Source organism: Jatropha curcas, chromosome 11 (genome assembly GCF_041381405.1).
Source record: "Jatropha curcas cultivar XTBG-Jc1 chromosome 11, XTBG_Jcur_1.0, whole genome shotgun sequence".
Lineage (NCBI taxonomy): Eukaryota > Viridiplantae > Streptophyta > Magnoliopsida > Malpighiales > Euphorbiaceae > Jatropha > Jatropha curcas.
The window spans coordinates 6,761,975-6,779,775 of NC_143161.1; the positions used below are offsets into that span (position 1 = coordinate 6,761,975).

General features: G+C 32.1%; 2 protein-coding genes across 4 annotated transcripts; one reads left to right on the forward strand and one right to left on the reverse strand.

Moving 5' to 3' along the window:
- Positions 1 to 53: 53 nt before the first annotated feature.
- Positions 54 to 8,410, reverse strand: GC6 (golgin Putative 6). Of its 2 annotated transcripts, none has more exons than XM_037638371.2 (19): positions 8,163 to 8,410; positions 7,799 to 7,851; positions 7,093 to 7,220; positions 6,955 to 7,007; positions 6,513 to 6,659; positions 6,335 to 6,408; positions 6,163 to 6,232; positions 5,818 to 5,871; positions 5,577 to 5,672; positions 4,804 to 4,854; positions 4,644 to 4,730; positions 4,400 to 4,513; positions 4,236 to 4,307; positions 3,789 to 3,974; positions 3,503 to 3,606; positions 3,280 to 3,328; positions 3,043 to 3,120; positions 1,533 to 2,300; positions 54 to 733 (listed from the first exon to the last, which is right to left on the reverse strand). In XM_037638371.2, exons 1-19 carry the CDS (start codon positions 8,184 to 8,186, stop codon positions 182 to 184), a joined length of 2,760 nt encoding a protein of 919 aa, XP_037494299.1. In that variant the 5' UTR covers positions 8,187 to 8,410; the 3' UTR covers positions 54 to 181. The 2 variants fall into 2 exon arrangements, with proteins under 2 accessions (XP_037494299.1, XP_012071884.1); XM_012216494.4 differs by having other exon boundaries at positions 3,043 to 3,108; positions 8,163 to 8,409.
- Positions 8,411 to 14,126: 5,716 nt separating this feature from the next.
- On the forward strand, positions 14,127 to 17,013 carry LOC105633817 (beta-1,4-N-acetylglucosaminyltransferase family protein). 2 transcript variants are annotated; one of them, XM_012216505.4, is made up of 2 exons: positions 14,127 to 14,528; positions 15,350 to 17,013. In XM_012216505.4, exons 1-2 carry the CDS (start codon positions 14,466 to 14,468, stop codon positions 16,448 to 16,450), a joined length of 1,164 nt encoding a protein of 387 aa, XP_012071895.1. In that variant the 5' UTR covers positions 14,127 to 14,465; the 3' UTR covers positions 16,451 to 17,013. The 2 variants fall into 2 exon arrangements, with proteins under 2 accessions (XP_012071895.1, XP_012071902.1); XM_012216512.3 differs by having other exon boundaries at positions 14,128 to 14,528; positions 15,353 to 17,013.
- The last annotated feature ends 788 nt before the right edge of the window (positions 17,014 to 17,801 follow it).

Genomic DNA, 17,801 nt, shown 5'->3' on the forward strand with positions numbered 1-17,801 from the left:
CACCAAGTTATGCCACAATAAAGACAACAAAATGGCAACAGGACAAGCAGGTCTTAAAGCAACAGCAAATCGAATCCAATTGTATGAGAACGTCTATTGCAGACAATAACTTAGTAATCTGTACAATTCACCCAGAAATGTACAAAGCAGGATTTCAAACATTACCATTATGAGTGTCTTGTCAATCTTCCTCGTCTTCACCATCATCAGGCAGCCCCATGTCATCTCCAATACCTTCAAGCAGCTTATCTACATCTTCCCCTAGCTCCAACAACCTTGCACTCAGCTTTTCCACCTTACTCTGTTCTTGCCCTAGGCAGACTAGCAAATCATTCAGTTCCCCCTCGCTCTCTTTCTGAGCTTCTTCTCTAGCTTCTGCCCTTACTGCCTCGATATCTGGACTTGCTGCGGCCCCACCGCTCTTCAAAGCTTTCACCTCCTTTTCTAGAAGGAAGTTGGCTTGTTCCAGGCTGTTGTAAGCGTCAGACAAGCTCTTCAGATCAGATTCCATCTTCCCAGCTAAATTCTGATACATGGATGCCTCAGATTCAATTTTGGCCTTTTCTACCTTTAGCATCTCTATTCGTTGAGATGCTTCCTGAAGATCTCTCCGGAGAGTCTCTGCTTGAACTCTTTCAGAGCCCCCACTAGCCCTTTGTTCAGCTTCCAAAGAGCCACTCCCACCTATCTTGGCCAGGTCCTCAGCCAAAGTTGCATTCCGACCAAGGAGATTCTGAGTCCAAGAAAATTACAAACCGTCAAATTAATATGTTTTCTTGAGGATTAAATTTCTTCCTGCAAAAGTTGTTATAGGTAGCCCGTCTCGAGCCACTCCATAACCACCCCCACCCCCACCCCCACCCCCCATCCGAAAAAAAAACACATAAAAAATAAAAAAAAATAAAAAGAGAACAAAGAATGACATCTAAGACAACCAGCAATTACAATGCAAGTCAGTTTTCACTTGCCTCATGTCCTCACGTCACTACACTGAGAAAAATAAGAATGATAAGAGAGCATAATAAATGACTACCTAACAAATGGGATTCTGGAAAAAACAGGTTCTGGCTTATGTAAGAGGAAGATCAATTCTAAAAGCCAACAGAAAGACAGCAGATACAGCACACTGAGGCTACCCATACATTTATTTTGGCGCCTTCTTTTTTCTTCTGTTTTTTTCCTACTTAACCACTTTCCTTATTATGGAATATGCTATATTATCATCCCAGTTGGTAGTTTTCATTCCTTTTGGATTTCTTCACAAGCTTTACTAGTTTCATATTTAGTTCATGATACAGCATATAGCATTAAAAGGTCTGAATTATTTCCTGTCAACTGATGTTTCTAAGAGTTTTATGTGTCCATATCATCCCACTATGGGATAATAAGACTTGGTTCCAAGTTGTGTCAAAATTGGAAATTGGAGAACAGAACTTGGTATTCTTTCATGCCTAGAAGAACAAGTGGTATTCATAAATTATTTTAAGACATGCATGCATACACAGTGACACAGATTTTAGACAAAAAGGCACCTGTATCTCAGAGCATTGCTTCTCAATAAATGATTTAAGCCGCTTGATGTACTCTTTATCACTTTCTTCGCTCTTCTGCTCCAATTCAGCAGGCACAACTGCCACCTCACTTTTTGGACGGCTGTATACATCAACAATAGTTTCTCTGATATCTGCCTCCAACCTCTTGACAAAGTTGACAAAATAACTATCATATATTGAAGAGAGAATGGGATGATCGTCATTCTTCTGTTCAGAGGAATCCAGCTCATCAACATCTTCAATCTCTGCCATGCTAGCAGCAGCAGATCTTGTCAATGGTTTATGTGGCTCTGCTGGCTTTGCAGAGGAGAAATGGAAGCTTTTCATCATTTCATCAAACTTAAGAAAATATGCTGTGAGACCAACTTTCTGACTTAAGGCATCAACTACAGTAAAAGCATCCTTTCCACTTTCACTAGACTTGTTGTAAATAACACACTCTCCCAAAAGAATAGCTGTCAAACCTCTTGTGCATGCAGTTGCAGACGGATTTAGCACCAACTCAAGCAAATATGTTAGGTGGGGACGTGAATCCAAGAAGCACTGAACTGCACCGGAGCAGTCAGCCAGCCAAGTGACCAGCAATTTCAAAATAATCGGTTGAACATACAAATTCCCTTTTGTATTTGATTTTCCATCTTTGTTTTTCATGTTGGAGGCAAGAGCCAAGTATTTCACCATGCGGTGCATTAGTGGCTCAGGGGCTCCCAAGGATGGTGTGGGCGACTCAAGTTCAATTCGAAGAACCTGCAAACGTACTTCTAAATTAGAGACTTGAAAAGAAATAGAATAAATGAGGTATTTCCTTGCAAATGCTCAAAACCGAGAGATTTAAGTCCTTTAATTCTCCCCTCTTTTTTTGGTGGTTATGAAAAAATGAATTAGTACAGACAGTAGTCATTATCCCTCTGGTGTTCATGTCCCAATTTGCAGATTATCCCTTTATGTGCAGATAAAATTGTTCGACAACTCAGTCTCATACCTAAAAAAACAATAATTACTAATTGATAGACAAATTTGTTGCAAGAATAAGCAATAATTCAATTAATGCTATGTCTATTGTGTTTTTGAAAAGGATTTTCAGCCCTTGGTTCGTCCTTTTAACAGCCTCTTGAAACAAATGACATTTGTAAGAAATTAAAAATATAATCATGACATACAAATTATGCATCGACATACCCATGGAAAAATATTTGTACTTTCATTAGCTAACACTGAAGATGGTGGATAGTAAAATAAATATCTGGAGCATAAAAAGAAATAAGTAAAGCAGTACCAACTTAAGGGGTTCAAGTATTTGTTTCAAAAGAATAAAATAATATGCATCAAAATGATGAAAACAGGGATGAAATCTGAAAGTTAGTACAACTTAATGCATAGCTAGACATAGAATTGCATGTAACCTCCTATACTATTTCTTTTCCCCACAATTAGTATCTTGCTATCCCACACTTATCTACAAACACAAAGAGAAAGGGAGATAGCATACCCTTTCCTTGCACTGTATGTTGTCCTTGAGTACATGAGAAAGTACACTAGCAGCCCTGCTACAAGTCTGAACTTCAAACTATTAGCCAGATTGTCAAGTGAGAAACACAAAGCAGTAGATCTCACATTCTATTCAGCATACGTCAATGTTGAGAGGTCAATTTGATTTTTTAGGAAATAATTCAACTATTTCAAGAATTTGTTTTCCAAGTGTCATTATGACATACTAGAGAGTTACCTCAAGATCCCCATCACTTTCACCCAGGGTAAGACCATGTAACAGCATGCTGCCATACAAATAATTTCATGATATTATCAATAAAAAATTCAATCAAGACAATAGATTAATCATAAAAAACGTGTAAGATTGAATTATGGCAAGAAAACCTGCTTATAGGCAGTTCAAAACAGACTAATAAATTAAAAGAAACAATTATTAAATGCAAGTGAAACACAGCAACCTTCCAAAAGACATGTTCACATCCTCCTCAATAGGAGCACGAGTCATTGAATACGGTTGAGGAATTAATGTAGATGCCAACATTGTTTGACCATCAGGATTTCTCTGGGGAAATGAAGAGTGTCTAAATTAGAGTTTTGAGACAGTCAATCAATAAAAAGAATTATAAAGTAAGATAAGTAAATTATGGATTACATATATATTACAAAACTAATAGATTTAGAACATTCAATAGTTATAACAGCATAGTAAATTACGAGTTTAAAGCAAAAATACATGAAATTAACCTCACAAAAACTCTTAAAAACATGGTCTGCAGCCAAAAACTCTTGCATACTGGATGTCCGCAATATGATTCGAAGAATGGAATTCAAAGCAGGTTCTACTTGTGGCTCTTCACCAAGGACTTTGGTTGCAAGGGCATCAAGATTCTTGGGATGTCCAGCAATCAAATCACCAATACATCGCAATGCCTATAATGTAATTAAACTATATGAATAGACCTTAACATTGTCCATAACCTATTAATTTGATTGAACAGGAAAAAAAATATACAAATACTAAGCATAAGACTGCCAAGTGACTGGTAAAATAAGAAAGTTCATTCCCATAGGATGCACATCATCTGAAACATCCTATCAGTTCAAGAACTCTTCAAGTCTTCTGTAGATGTCATGGCTAAAGTTGTTGTCTTCTATGATGCCAAAAACAATTAAGAAGGTTCAGAACCTCACCACACAACGTACAGCAACTGGAGCCCATTGGCTTTCAACACCCAACATCAGAAGATAATCCAATACCTTTTTCTGCAGAAGTCCAACAAAATTTTTGGATAAAAATCACCGTTGAATTTAGAATAGTAGGTGCCAATTAAAGCTGATATAATCTAGTAACAAACCTGAACCAGGACTGTTTTATTGCTCAGCTTGTTTGTTTCTTTCCCAGGATCAGCCTCTGAACCTCCCATTATCAACAAATTAATGGTTTCCAATGCGCTGAGTAGATTAATTGTCTACTGGCATGGTGTTTGTTATAGGAACAAAAAAAATTCATCAGTAAGACATGTGGTAATGCTTAAATATACCTACAGCAATCAATAAAGTCCATTGATGGAAACAGTTGTGAACATTTGTGTATCAAACCTTCTGTTGGGTAAAACTGTAAGCACTCCCTCGTAGCTTCAAGATTGATATTATAGCATCAAAGCCTATTGTCTCCCTCAGTAGTATCTAAACGAGAGAATTTCAAATTAACATCAGGATATAAAAGTGGTTTAACCAACAAAATTCAGAGGTTTCAGACCTGATTAGATACATTGCTACGGAGAAGATTATTCAATAATTCGAGACAATCCTGGACAGTAAGAAATAAGAGGTTAAGTTAATAGATTATTCACATACTTGTCCACTGCATGAAAGTATACATCAAATTTGACTTCAGGAACAACAAAGAGCCTTTTCAACAACAGACACTTTAGAAAAAGTCCCCTTCTTGTATAATAGATCGAGGAAAGGGAAATAGTCACAATAAGACATTCAAACAAACAATTTAACGACAATTCTGAAAATTTCTGCCAGTGATCCTTGTTAGGAAACATAAAAAGAAAGTTGGATGCCAATTTTTGTGCCCCATCAAGGAAAAATCAATCACAAGGATTCTCACCAATTCTCATCATCATCTCTTGAAGAAAGTTTTTGAAATTTGTAAAATAGTATTAAGCAAATGTAAGTTCTCTTCAGTCCATTTTTTTTACCAAAGCAGTTGATAGGATATACCCGTGAAGTCAAAGCAAGTTCATGGTTCTGACTTGCATGCTCAACAATTAACTTCGGGATTCAGATTGTAAAAATTAAATCTGCCCTAGCAATCAATTACATTACCAAGAATTTGATGACAATTTGAATCAAGAATCTACATATTGCACACAAAAAAGCATTTAAATATTGCAATTGTGTTGTGCAAAAACATCCACCAAGCATATAAATGGTTAAGGAGCCTACTCACAGGGGCAATAGCAACAAACAATTAAACAAATTCATATGTCGACATCGTAAAATTAAGTGGAAATAAATCACCTGAACAACAACACCACCTTCTGATCCTCCTTCCTCTTTGATAATGCTAAAAATTTTCTCAAATGCACCTTCAAAGACCACTATTTTTTGAATCTCCTAAGATTTTTGACTAAATCAGTAAGAATATTATGCATACAGCACCAGCATTGAAGAAAAAAAAAAAAAAAGAAGACAAAGAAAAAGAAAAAGAACGAAAGAGATGGCAGAACAAAGACACAGGGGATGATGATAAGAAACTCACCTCTGCCTCTCTTGTCAAGTAAGTAAGAAGCAGCAACGCCTCATTTCGTATGACCTACAAAATCCATGAATAATTTACTGGAATATAAGAAAAATGGTTTAACTCAAATAATGAGTTATTGAAACAGATTACTGAATACTAATTTCATTTAAGGTTTCATAAAACACAAGTTCTATAGTTTTCCAACAGGCAAAAATATTCATATGTAAAAGCATAAGACTAACAGCAGAAATTCTAGTGCAAAAACTTAGATGCTCTCAACAAGTTGTGCTCTGAGAAGAAATCCTCCATTAAAGCTATGATTTTTTAGAAAAAGAATTTTCATTTTGTGAAAAGCTTTTGTACCTCTCGATCCATAAGCATATCCATTAGCCGAGTTATACCACGAGGAATAGTTAAAATGGCTTCCTGTAACCTGAGAAGGAACTCAGGGGAAAAATATGCAGCATAACTGACAAAATCCAAAAAAAAAAAAAAAATTCTAGGTACAGAAGGAAATATTGTTATAAATTCATACCTATTTGGAGAATTCGTGAGAAGGGCTGTCAAAATTTGAAGAGTATAATATCGTACATAGAAATCCTCTTCTGACTGCCAAATTGCCAAAATGAAACAATAGTAAAAATATTATCTTGCTAGCGGCATAAAAATCTGAATAAATATAAACTTTTCATCTATGGACACAGAACTCTCACCAACAAACTTAGAAGAAGTGATATATTTTCTGACTCGCGGGAGAGCAAATCAGTATTCATTAAAGCTGGTTGAACCTCATTCTTTAGCCCTTTTGCATGATCAATAGGTGTCAGAGCACTGACAAGAGTTTCTAGGGCACCTCGAATCTGCACCAAGTACAGTACGTAATGGAGTGGGGTGAAGGCTTCATTAAGAAAACAAAATCTGACAACATGAGTAGAAGATGAAAAGGGACCAACCATATATGCAGACCACAAAATTAAAACTTCCAAAAAGGAAAATAAAAAAACAGAGATTGTTAAGATTTACAAGTCTGTGAGACCTAGCCTTCATACAAATTAATAATTCTGGAAAACATATCATTAACCAGGCAGCATCAAACTTAAAATGGGGGATAAAGACAGAAAATTAGAAAGCATGAAAAAGAAAAAAATCGGATACCATTTCGACATCATCTCTTTCCTCCTTTAGGACACCCATAAGTACAGGAAATCCTGCAAAAGGGTTAATGAATCAAGCAGTAAAGAATTAATCAATGAATTAAGCTTAGTTTTAGGAAAAATAAAAAGAAGCACATACCCATTGCTCCAAATGCCAGCTGTGCAGCACGACTCTCTGCCACCACAGACTGAAGCTCAGCCATGGAATTCCTCCTGTCCTCAGGCAGAACACCATTGCTTATTCTGTCGAGCAACCTTTCAACATAGCTATTGACACAAACCGTAAGAAGATTACTTCCAAAAGTACTACTAATAAAAATGAATGGAGCAAATGCAAAATTCAGTTTACCAAACATGAGACAAATACAAGCCTAAGGAACAGCGAATGAGAACAACAAAAGGCTTCTTATGAAACAACTAAATAATATCAATTTATCATTTTTAAGCAATAAGAGTAAGCGGGTCCATATAGCTAATGCCAACTAGATGTGAAGTGGTAATTAATTGAGTTGAGACGATAGAATCATTAATATATCTTAGATGTAGCAAACGATTTACATTTTAACAAAATTAGCAAGATGAAAAATTCCTAACAAACTCGTAGCCAGAACCTTAACTTTTTAATTGAAAGTGAGATTAAGTGAGACAGCACAGCCATCATAGAAGTTACAACTTTCATTTCTTCTTGACTCAAAAAAAATTTTGAAATTAAATTTTTAATGAACCAAAATTTTGAATTCTAACTGCCATAACTTCCAATAATATGCAGCCAGTTCTCAACGAGACACCAAATATACATTCTTTAAACTCAAAAATTACACTAAGAAATAAAAAGCAATAAATACCTATCTTCATTTGAAGCAGAAGTCTCATTGCCAAAAACAAGCCCAACCATCCCCTGCCACCATCAATTTGCGAATTAGACCCACAAACGTAAATGCAAAACACTGGTAGAATTGAATCATATACAGATGGGAAAACTTTACAAGAAAATCATCAAAATTTAAGATAAACTTATCATATCAAAATGCGCATTAGATCACAATCTAAAAACAAAAGGACAAACAGCACTATACACCATAACCTAATCGAGTAGTGATTCTTAACTATATACAATGAAATCCGATTCCAGAAGCGATTAATATATCAAGTTGCATAAATCAACTAACATTGAGAACCAAAACCAGAAAGAGAAAGAGAAACGATCACCTTGTAACGAGAAGCCAAATCCATGTTGCTAGCTCAGCTTAATACCTAGAACCAGAGTGAATCTAAGATTTTGGATGATTAGGGCTTTAGTTCATCTAAACAATCTGAAGGACAAATTTAGGATCCCTAACGATGAAGATGAAGTTCAAAAGGAGAAAAGAACAATAATTGCAAATAATAAGTCAATAAATATATTTTCATGAGTAGAGAGAGAGAGAAACAGATTTTGACCGAAAAGGCAAACAGAAGAATGACAGAAAAGAGAAGAGGCTTCAACAGTAACATCAGTGAGCTTCTAAACCTTATTGGGTTTGATAAAGTGTTGGACTTTAAGCCCAAAATTCTCAATTGTATTTGGGCCTAGTTGAGGCCATTAAGTTTAAGGGTTCTAATTCGATTGTAGTGACAATGTGAATTTAAGTTTTAACAAAGTACCTTTTTGGGCCCCCAATATTATGGGCTTGTTTCCATCATTGAAGGGGGAAAAAAAAAAAAAGGAGCACGATTATTGAGAATATTTTTCACCCAAGCATTGAGATTTTTTTTTATTTACCTCTCTCTCTCTCTCTCTCTCTTTTTTTTTTACCATGTTATAACTATAGTGGGTCCGACAGAAAAACGTCCTGGAGTGAGAAAAATAATACCATAATGTAAGAAAACAAAATAAGCTCTGACAAATTTAGGAGACGACAGTTAGGACTTGGAGAGTTGCATAAAAGGACAAGAAGTCCCAAACCCTCCAATTGTTTAATGGAGGTTACTTTGGGACTTTGTGTGAGAAATTTAACAAATCAGCTTAACTAACTATATGAAATTTCCAAGATGATTTTACAAAAAATAAAAAATACTATATATATTTACTTAGTATCATTGTTGTTGAATCTCTATTTAATTTTTAAGTCATACTTTGATTAATGACCATGATGAAATATTCTGTAACGTTATTCAAATTGATGAAATTTAAATATTTTTTATAAATTTAAATTTCCAAAGAAGTGGAAAAACCCCATATTCTAGTACTTATCTAAAAAGAATAAAGAGTCTGATTTGAAAGTAAATGCAATTTCTTTTTTTTTTTCAATTTTGAGGATGATTAATAAGAGGATATGCTTTGGGAATTTCCATTGTCTGAGCTTCAAACACCAAAAACAAAAATTTAGGAGTCCCCATTTGAAGTTTCTAGGAAGCTGCCTAGAAGCATCATTATGATATAGCTAAATTTTAGTATATACTTTCTTTCATTATACAACCAATTGTTTCATCCAACAAGGATGGATCCATTTATATATTTGGACAATTCTTATATTTCTTCTACCTATTCTAATTTCATGCCAATACCAACAACCCATGAAAGAGGTTAAGCTATTTGTGGTTTGTTCTCTTTGTAACTTTCTACTTTTGTCATAAACTATAACAAGAAAAAGAAGAAGAAACAATATATTAGCTCCATTTGTTTCATGGCAATTCAAAATTAATGTAAGAAACAGTAATTTGCTTATAATCCTAATTTCTCCCATTATATATTGTAAGATATCATTTTTAAAAATCAGACTGAACCAACCGATTCAATAGAGAATCATTTAAATAATGGTTTACTTCAATTCGATTAAGATCTTATTCGTAGCTTTTAAACTAACTTTTAATGTTTTGATTATATTAAAATTTTAGAGGTCGATGAAACTTTTCATGAAACGTTAACACTATAACAATTAGCTTTTATCATTTAGTGTTTAACTTTTAACTAAAATTTTTAAACAAGTATATCCATTGTTTTTTCTGCGAATTTAGCTAATTAAATAATTAATATACTTTTTTATCATTTTAAATTAAATAGCTAATTTTTTACCAAATATTTCTAACTTAAACGGCTATATAAATAACAACTGACAACTAATACAACACAAATAGTATTTTTGAACACAATTTAAATTTTCAATTTAAATTTCTCAACTTGAAAATCAATAAAATTTATAATTTTAAATTTATGCATAGCAAACAACCAAAAATATGCAAAAGTATAAGTTTTTATGCAAGAATGATAAACCCAAAGCCACATTTATTATTTATTGTTTGAAATTGTGAATTTATGTTTCCTAGGAACAAAGACAAAGGAAGAAGAAAATATTGGATCCTTCATATGGGCCACCATAAGTGAAATTAGGAGTTAAAATTGGAGACCCCGAAGCAGAATTTTTTAATTTTGGTGGTGAAATGTAAAGTTAATTATATTTGTGGTTTTTAAACTTCTTAATTTTTACTCCCTCCGTTTCATTTTGTTTCCTTATTATTCACTTTTTAAATGTCCTAAAATGCTTACAATGTTTTTAAATTTAGATATATAAATAATTATTTTTTCCATAATAACATTTATGATTGTTCAATAAATGAATAACTTTTATTAATATCTGAATGAGTTAGGGATAAAAAAAAAATTATTGACTCATATGCGTGTTTTGTTAAACTGTGCAACAATATAGGATGAAGGTGTATTATTTTTTATATTTGAATAGAAAAATTTGCAATTAAATATCTAAATTAATTATACATAATTAGTATATTTAGAACATTTCTTCGGCGAGTGCAATTTTTAAAAATTAAATTTGTGTTCTCACATTTATGAGCATCAAAACTACTTACCACATCAATTGAAGACACCAAAATATAAGTAAGACTTGAATGAATAACAACCTAAAAACTAATGTAATATTATAAAATAAATTGATTATTGCTAACATATATAAATATAATTTCAAAAGACCTTTTTACATAATTAAGCATAAGCATCATGTTTGGATTTAATTAAACATGGAGCCCCTCATTTAGAGTATTTTAACTATAAAATAAAACTTTCTATTACAAGAGACAATAAAGAAACATTAAACTGTCACATCTCAAAACATTGTTCTTGTAAAAAGAATTAGCTCCATTACTATGTTGTGTATTGTCTTTGTAAGCTACTCCCACTTATTTATTTATTTATTTTATTATTATTATCAAAGATATATTAATTAATGGCTGCCTTTCTTTCTGCCCACTAAACATCTTTCAAGGTGAAATTGACAAATATCCCAAGTCAAGAGAGTGAGGATTCCAAGCAAAATGGACTGAGCTATCAAGGGTATTGCATCACTTTATTTTAATTGACTAATTAGACTATATTATAATTAATGAACACTTGGCAACATCTAATAGGGTTACTAAATAGGAATATTTTTCTTTTTTTTAATTAAATTTTATATTGAATTTAATTGTGATCCTAGCACAATGCCTCTTCCAAGGTGTCTTACCAAAAATATTAATTAAGAAATGATAGGGATTATTAAATGTTATTATGTGGTTTCAATCTTCTTGTACACATTATTATACTTATGTGACAAGTGAAGGTCCTCCAATTAATATTTTGTTTCTGTTGGCTGTTGGCAGCTTGACAAGTGGACAAAACTGATTCCCTATGGTGCATCTAAATATGCAAAGCAAAATGTAAAGATGATTTATCTTTTTTTAAACATGAAAAGTATTGCTTTAAAAAAATAATAATAATAAATTGGTAATTCATAGATAAAATATATAAGTGAATTGTTCTATCCTTCTGAGTTTGATTGCGAAACAAAATTATTTTAATATTAATATGAGAATTATGTCTTTAATGGGATTGTAAATTAATATTAATTCATTTATAATTCTTTTAGGGAAAATTATAGTACGATCCATGTGGTTTGCGAAATACAATTAGTCATTCTCTGTCTTTTTTAAAATATAACAATTTGTCTCTATGTTTTACTTCCATTACACTACTAGGTCCTTCTATACTTTTTTTCATATTTTTCGTTAAATCAACAAGAAAACACAGAGGTCAAAAGACAAATATTAAAATATTTTACCAAAAATATTACAATACAGTTTTATAGTTTGAAAAATATAACTAGTTCGTCATTGTGTTTTTAACAATAAAATAGATATTTTCATCATTTCATAAGGTACTTAACGGAAAAATGTAAAAATTAGACGGAATAACCTTATAGTTTAATGGAAATAAAATATAAAGATGTTTTAAACTATTTTAAAAATGATAGAGACAGACTAGTTGCATTTTACAAACCACATGAATCTTACTGTAATTTTTTTTATTTTTTACTGATCGGTAAAATTTATTAATTAAAGGAAAAAGTCACCGTATGTTATGTAGAACACTTGTTTAGATGAAATTGATAATACAACTATAATCCTACTCAGATAACTTATTTTATAATAACATGAAATTTTTTAAAGTATTTTTTGGTAGGTCAAGATTCTAAAAGGAAAGAGTTGGGTCTTAATTAATTAATATTGTTAACTATGAATCTCCAAAGGAAGGTATTAATATTATAATTATTAATTCAAATTTCTAATATTTTAGATTAGGAAATGAAAATTTGAGTATCGAATTATTAATTAAACTAACAAAATCATTCAAATCAATCCTCAATTAATTCCTAATCCTTACAATGAATCAAGCAACTCGTCTCCATTGATTTAGAAATTAAATTTCTGAATTTGGAAGGTTCAATGCTTAGCCCTATCAATTGAAAAAGTTTAAGGAAAAGGGCAGTTTCCTTTTTTTTTTTTTTTTTAGAAAAAAATAAAGTTCATCCTTTCGTTTGCTAAAAATAAATAAATAATTAAATGCCCCTTTTTAATTTTAAAATAAGTTGAACTCACCTAATTAACAAATACACATCCAAAAAGTTATTAACCTTTTTGTAGTATTCCAAAAATATTTTCTTACCACCTCTTGATTTTGGAAATAAAATCATTAACTAATTCCATCAATCTTGGAATTATTTGTACCAAAAAAAAAAAATAATTTGGCCAAGCAAACTCTTTGAGAATGGAGAAATGTGTGCAAATAAATAAAAAAATAGAGTCTTGAAATTATTTTTCATGTATAAATTTTTATTCCATCTATTTCTTAGTACTTGTCATATTTAAAATTTCACATCTCCCAAACTTATAATAAATCATTGAATAAATCAACTACATTAACTTTAATTAAATATATCCAAACACTAAATTTTTAAGAAATTGAAATAATAAATATTAATCATATAGAAAAATAAATATGAAAAAAATAACATAATACTTTCTCAAATATAATACGTATTTAAGAATGGAGAGAGTAGAAAATATTATTTGCTTTCATAAATTATTTTATTTAATATTAACTATCATTTTGAGAAAATTAAGAAATATTAATTAATTTTTAAATTTTACCTTTATTTTTATTAAAATACTATACTTATTTTCTATAACAAAAACATGAATCTTTGAAATTAAGTAATTAAACGAGATAAAAGAGTAATTTATGCAAATTAATGTATAGTCTGTTAGAATTTAAATATTATGATTACTTGTTTAATCACGATGCATAAACCTTAAACAAGATGAAGAGTGCAAATTATAATATTTTTTTATTGTTCATTTATAATATTCTTAAAATAAAATTAAATAATTATACATCAATTAATAAAATTAAATCAATTTAAAATTTATGAAAAATAATCAGTTTTTTAAGAAACAAAAAGTTTTTTTAAGAGAAAAAATTACATACCAAATCTGCCCTCTTAATTTATAGTCAAATTAATGACAACATAAGGGCACATTTAGTAAGTTCACTTAATTACCAAAATTAATTATAAACTTTTCATTTTTAAAACGAAATTTTAGACAAGCAAAAACGGCTCCTTGGAATATGCTGCTGAGAACCACCTTAAAATGCCAGATCAGCACAATCCGAGTTGGATACCGTTTAATACAGTAAAACTCACATAGTAATCTCCGTGTCAAACGAATATCAACCGTTGAGCAGTACTTTATAAAATTTTGTATTGATCGAACGGTGAATGAAAAATGTGTCGTGATTTTTTTTTTTTTCATATTTCAGACGGAGGATTAATGTACAGAAATAATGGAAATTACTATATTTGTGAAGTCGTTTTGTTTGTCTCTGTCCATGTCTTCGAGTCTTCCTCTATATATATTGGTCTCCATTATAGTTTATTTTTGGAATATACAGAGTTATAATTATTTATCTAGTGAATGAGCGAATAAAAATATCACTAAAACGGCTTGTGGATTTTTTCCGGGATTACGGTTGCCGGATTCCTGATTTTTCTCTCGGGAAAATTTGGGTTTTCGGCGTTTGATTTGGCTTACAGGGGGTTTGATTTTTATCATAATTTAAGGGTTTAAACAGGATTTGATTGAACATTTGGGGCTAAAGTGTTTTATTAGAGGTTGATTCTAGAAAATTTGGAGGGGTTAATCATGTCTGATGGTTATTACAGTTCGAAGAAGACTGATGATATATGTGAAGATGTTTGTGGCCAGGTAAAGCTGTGATTTTTAATATTTTTGGATTTTGTTTACATTATGATTTCTCAACGTTATTGGACTTTTAAAATTTAAATTCTTCAGATACGTTAATGGTGGTAATTAAAATTGTTCAGATTTTTTATTTTAGATGCAGGCTATGAGTTTTTTTTTGTGGTGTTCGTTTACTTTTCTACTTTTGAATTTTGTGATAGTTTTTCTTTTTGCCCCCTCTTTTCATTAAAAAATCTCTTATTAATAACTATTTTTGTTTTTATGGATTTTGAAGAGAGAATGCATTGGTGAGGAATGTTAAAGTTATGATTTTTCAATTTATGGGTGAAGTTGTTGAGTTTTCATATGAGTTGTTTATGGCTAGCTTGAAATTTTTGTTAATTATGTATAGGTGTAAATTGAGAAAAAATATGAAAATTTATTATCTGGATTATTTTCGCAAGGTTTCAATTTTTTATATAGATTTTTGTATGGTATTTCCTTATATGTGTTTGTTTGACAATATATCTGGCGAGTCAGTTGAGATTCAAATTCAATTCAATTTGTTCTTACATTTTTGTCTCTGCATATAAGCATCCCATTAGAATTTAGCTTTCCTAGGGTTTTTAAAGTCCAATTCTAGCCACCTTGATAGCTTATTTTGAACAAGTTGACCATCTCATATTGGACTTGGGAGCATTTGAATTGAATTGTTAACTCTATGATGGTTGGATATTTTTGTGCATGAGAAAGCATATATATTCATATGCTGTATGAATGACTTGTATTCTGGATGGCTTATATTCAATCTGGGTGTCTTAAGAAATTTTTGTTTTAATTTGCAGCAGGCCTCCCGTCTGGCTTTGAGCATGTCAAGACTGAAGTGTATTCTGCGAGGACTGGATTTGAAGACACTTGTATTCTTATTTGTTGTGGTTCCGTTAGGAATATTTGGATTGTATTTGCATGGCCAGAAGATATCGTATTTTCTGAGACCACTATGGGAATCTCCTCCAAAGCGGTTCCAGATAATTCCTCATTACTATCATGAGAATGTGTCGATGGAGACACTGTGCAGGCTTCATGGGTGGGGTATTCGTGAATCACCAAGAAGAGTTTTTGATGCAGTTCTATTCAGTAATGAGGTAGACATTCTTACTATTCGATGGAAGGAACTGTATCCTTACATAACCCAGTTTGTACTTCTTGAATCAAATTCAACATTTACTGGCCTGCCAAAACCATTACTCTTTGCTAGTAACCGGGACAAGTTCAAATTTATAGAGCCTCGATTGACTTATGGCACAATTGGGGGTAGATTTAGGAAAGGCGAAAACCCTTTTGTGGAAGAGGCATATCAAAGAGTAGCCCTGGATCAGCTTATCAGAATAGCGGGTATAGAAGATGATGACTTGTTGATTATGTCTGATGTTGATGAGATTCCTAGTGCCCACACAATTAATCTCTTGAGGTGGTGTGATGACGCCCCACCTATACTTCATCTTCAGCTGAGAAATTACTTGTACTCTTTTGAGTATTTTGTAGATAACAAGAGCTGGCGAGCTTCAGTTCACAAATACCGGGCAGGGAAAACTAGATATGCCCATTTTCGTCAGGCAGATGTTCTCCTGTCAGATTCAGGTTGGCATTGCAGCTTTTGTTTTCGCTACATCAGTGACTTCATATTTAAGATGAAAGCTTACAGCCATTACGATCGTGTAAGGTTCTCTCATTACTTGAACCCCAAAAGGGTTCAGGATGTGATTTGTAAAGGGGCTAATCTGTTTGACATGCTTCCTGAGGAATACACCTTTAAGGAGATAATAGGGAAGATGGGTCCTATCCCTCGTTCTTACTCAGCAGTTCATCTTCCTGCATATTTATTGAATAATGCTGACAAGTACAAATATCTCTTGCCTGGTAACTGCCAGAGAGAACGTGGCTGAACTTCTGAAGTTGCTTGGAAAATGCGACATATTTGTATATTTCAGAGATGTTTTTTGTGCTTCACACCAAAAAGTGCTGTATTAGACAGTCGATGGTGATGGTGTGGCATTGGTACAGGTCTAACTTGTGTCCAACAAATCCATGTCATTCTTTTAGAGAGATGGTGGGATGAACTTGATGGGTTCTTGAAGTACGATTGGAAACTGTGTATTCCTTGTTTCTCGATTTGCATTTCTTCCATATCTGAGGCATGTCGTCCAATTTTTCCAATGGATAGCTAGCTTATTGCGAAGGGACTGGCTTTTTATGGCTTGGGTAGACATGCATTTTCCTCCTCTTGTTGGTAGCTTATTAACCTCCTGAATTGCATGCGAGTAAAATTGACAATTCTCCCAGGTTTTCTCCTTGATGGGAATTTTGGCTTCTCGTTAATTTGTTTTATCTTCTTGTTCATTTACTAGTTTATTTGTATTTGGCTGATTTCTGTTAGTTCTTCCATTGAACAAATTGCTGATTTACTGATTTTAGATATCAATGCAGATCATCATGTATTTTTCAGTTTCCCCATTCCCCACCGCTGGCTCTACCTGCGTCTTTTATTTTTCTTTTTTTTTATCTCCATTTCTCATGTTTTTATTGCCCTTTTTCTGTTGAATATTCTCTGCTTAGAACTTATAGATATAACTAGATTCTCTTTTTATGGATGAGTTGGATTTATAGAATACAGTTTCACTTGACTGTTCTATTTTCACTTTACTTTTTATGATGTTCCACATATATACAAGGATCGGGTCCATGATCTCTATACATAAAAGATCAGAGAATATGAGGAGAGGAAAAAAAAAAAAAAAAAAAAAAAAAAAAAAAAGAAACGTTCCCACTCATTCTTTCTACTGACAGACTATCAATAGGCAATGGAGGCCTGATATTTTTTTTCTTCTTTCTTTTGGTTTGATCAAATTCTTATTTGATTATTGAATATTCAAGATATATAGATTTTTAATATTTTACCTCCTTGAATTGAGGAAGTTTATGATTCTCCTTCTTCTTGCTTTTCTACTTGCATTTACTTTTTTTTAAACTGTCAGCTTGTATATGTGTTGCTAGATGTTTCTTTAAGCAACAACATTAATTAAGCAGAACCTATAAGTTTCTTCATCAAAAGTTCTTATATCACAGAATAATACAGGCAAAAGAAAAGATTAAGCATATTTCAATATCTGATACGTAGTTGGTCATGCTGTCATGCCTGTTCTTACTTCAAAGTTACAACTGAAGGCAGCAACATATATATTCCAATAAAGCATTTACTGATACAATCTATATATATGGGGAGAAATTACTATTTTA

Bases quoted from the DNA above. Each gene is read 5' to 3' on its own strand.
- GC6 (XM_037638371.2), bottom strand. From the start codon at position 8,186: ATGGATTTGGCTTCTCGTTACAAG. The intron at 3,121-3,279 runs GTAACTCTCTAG...TCTGGCTAATAG, and splicing joins AAAGTGATGGGGATCTTGAG to TTTGAAGTTCAGACTTGTAG. The intron at 734-1,532 runs GTGCCTTTTTGT...TCTTGGACTCAG, and splicing joins AGCAATGCTCTGAGATACAG to AATCTCCTTGGTCGGAATGC.
- LOC105633817 (XM_012216505.4), top strand. From the start codon at position 14,466: ATGTCTGATGGTTATTACAGTTCGAAGAAGACTGATGATATATGTGAA. The intron at 14,529-15,349 runs GTAAAGCTGTGA...TTTAATTTGCAG, and splicing joins GTGAAGATGTTTGTGGCCAG to CAGGCCTCCCGTCTGGCTTT.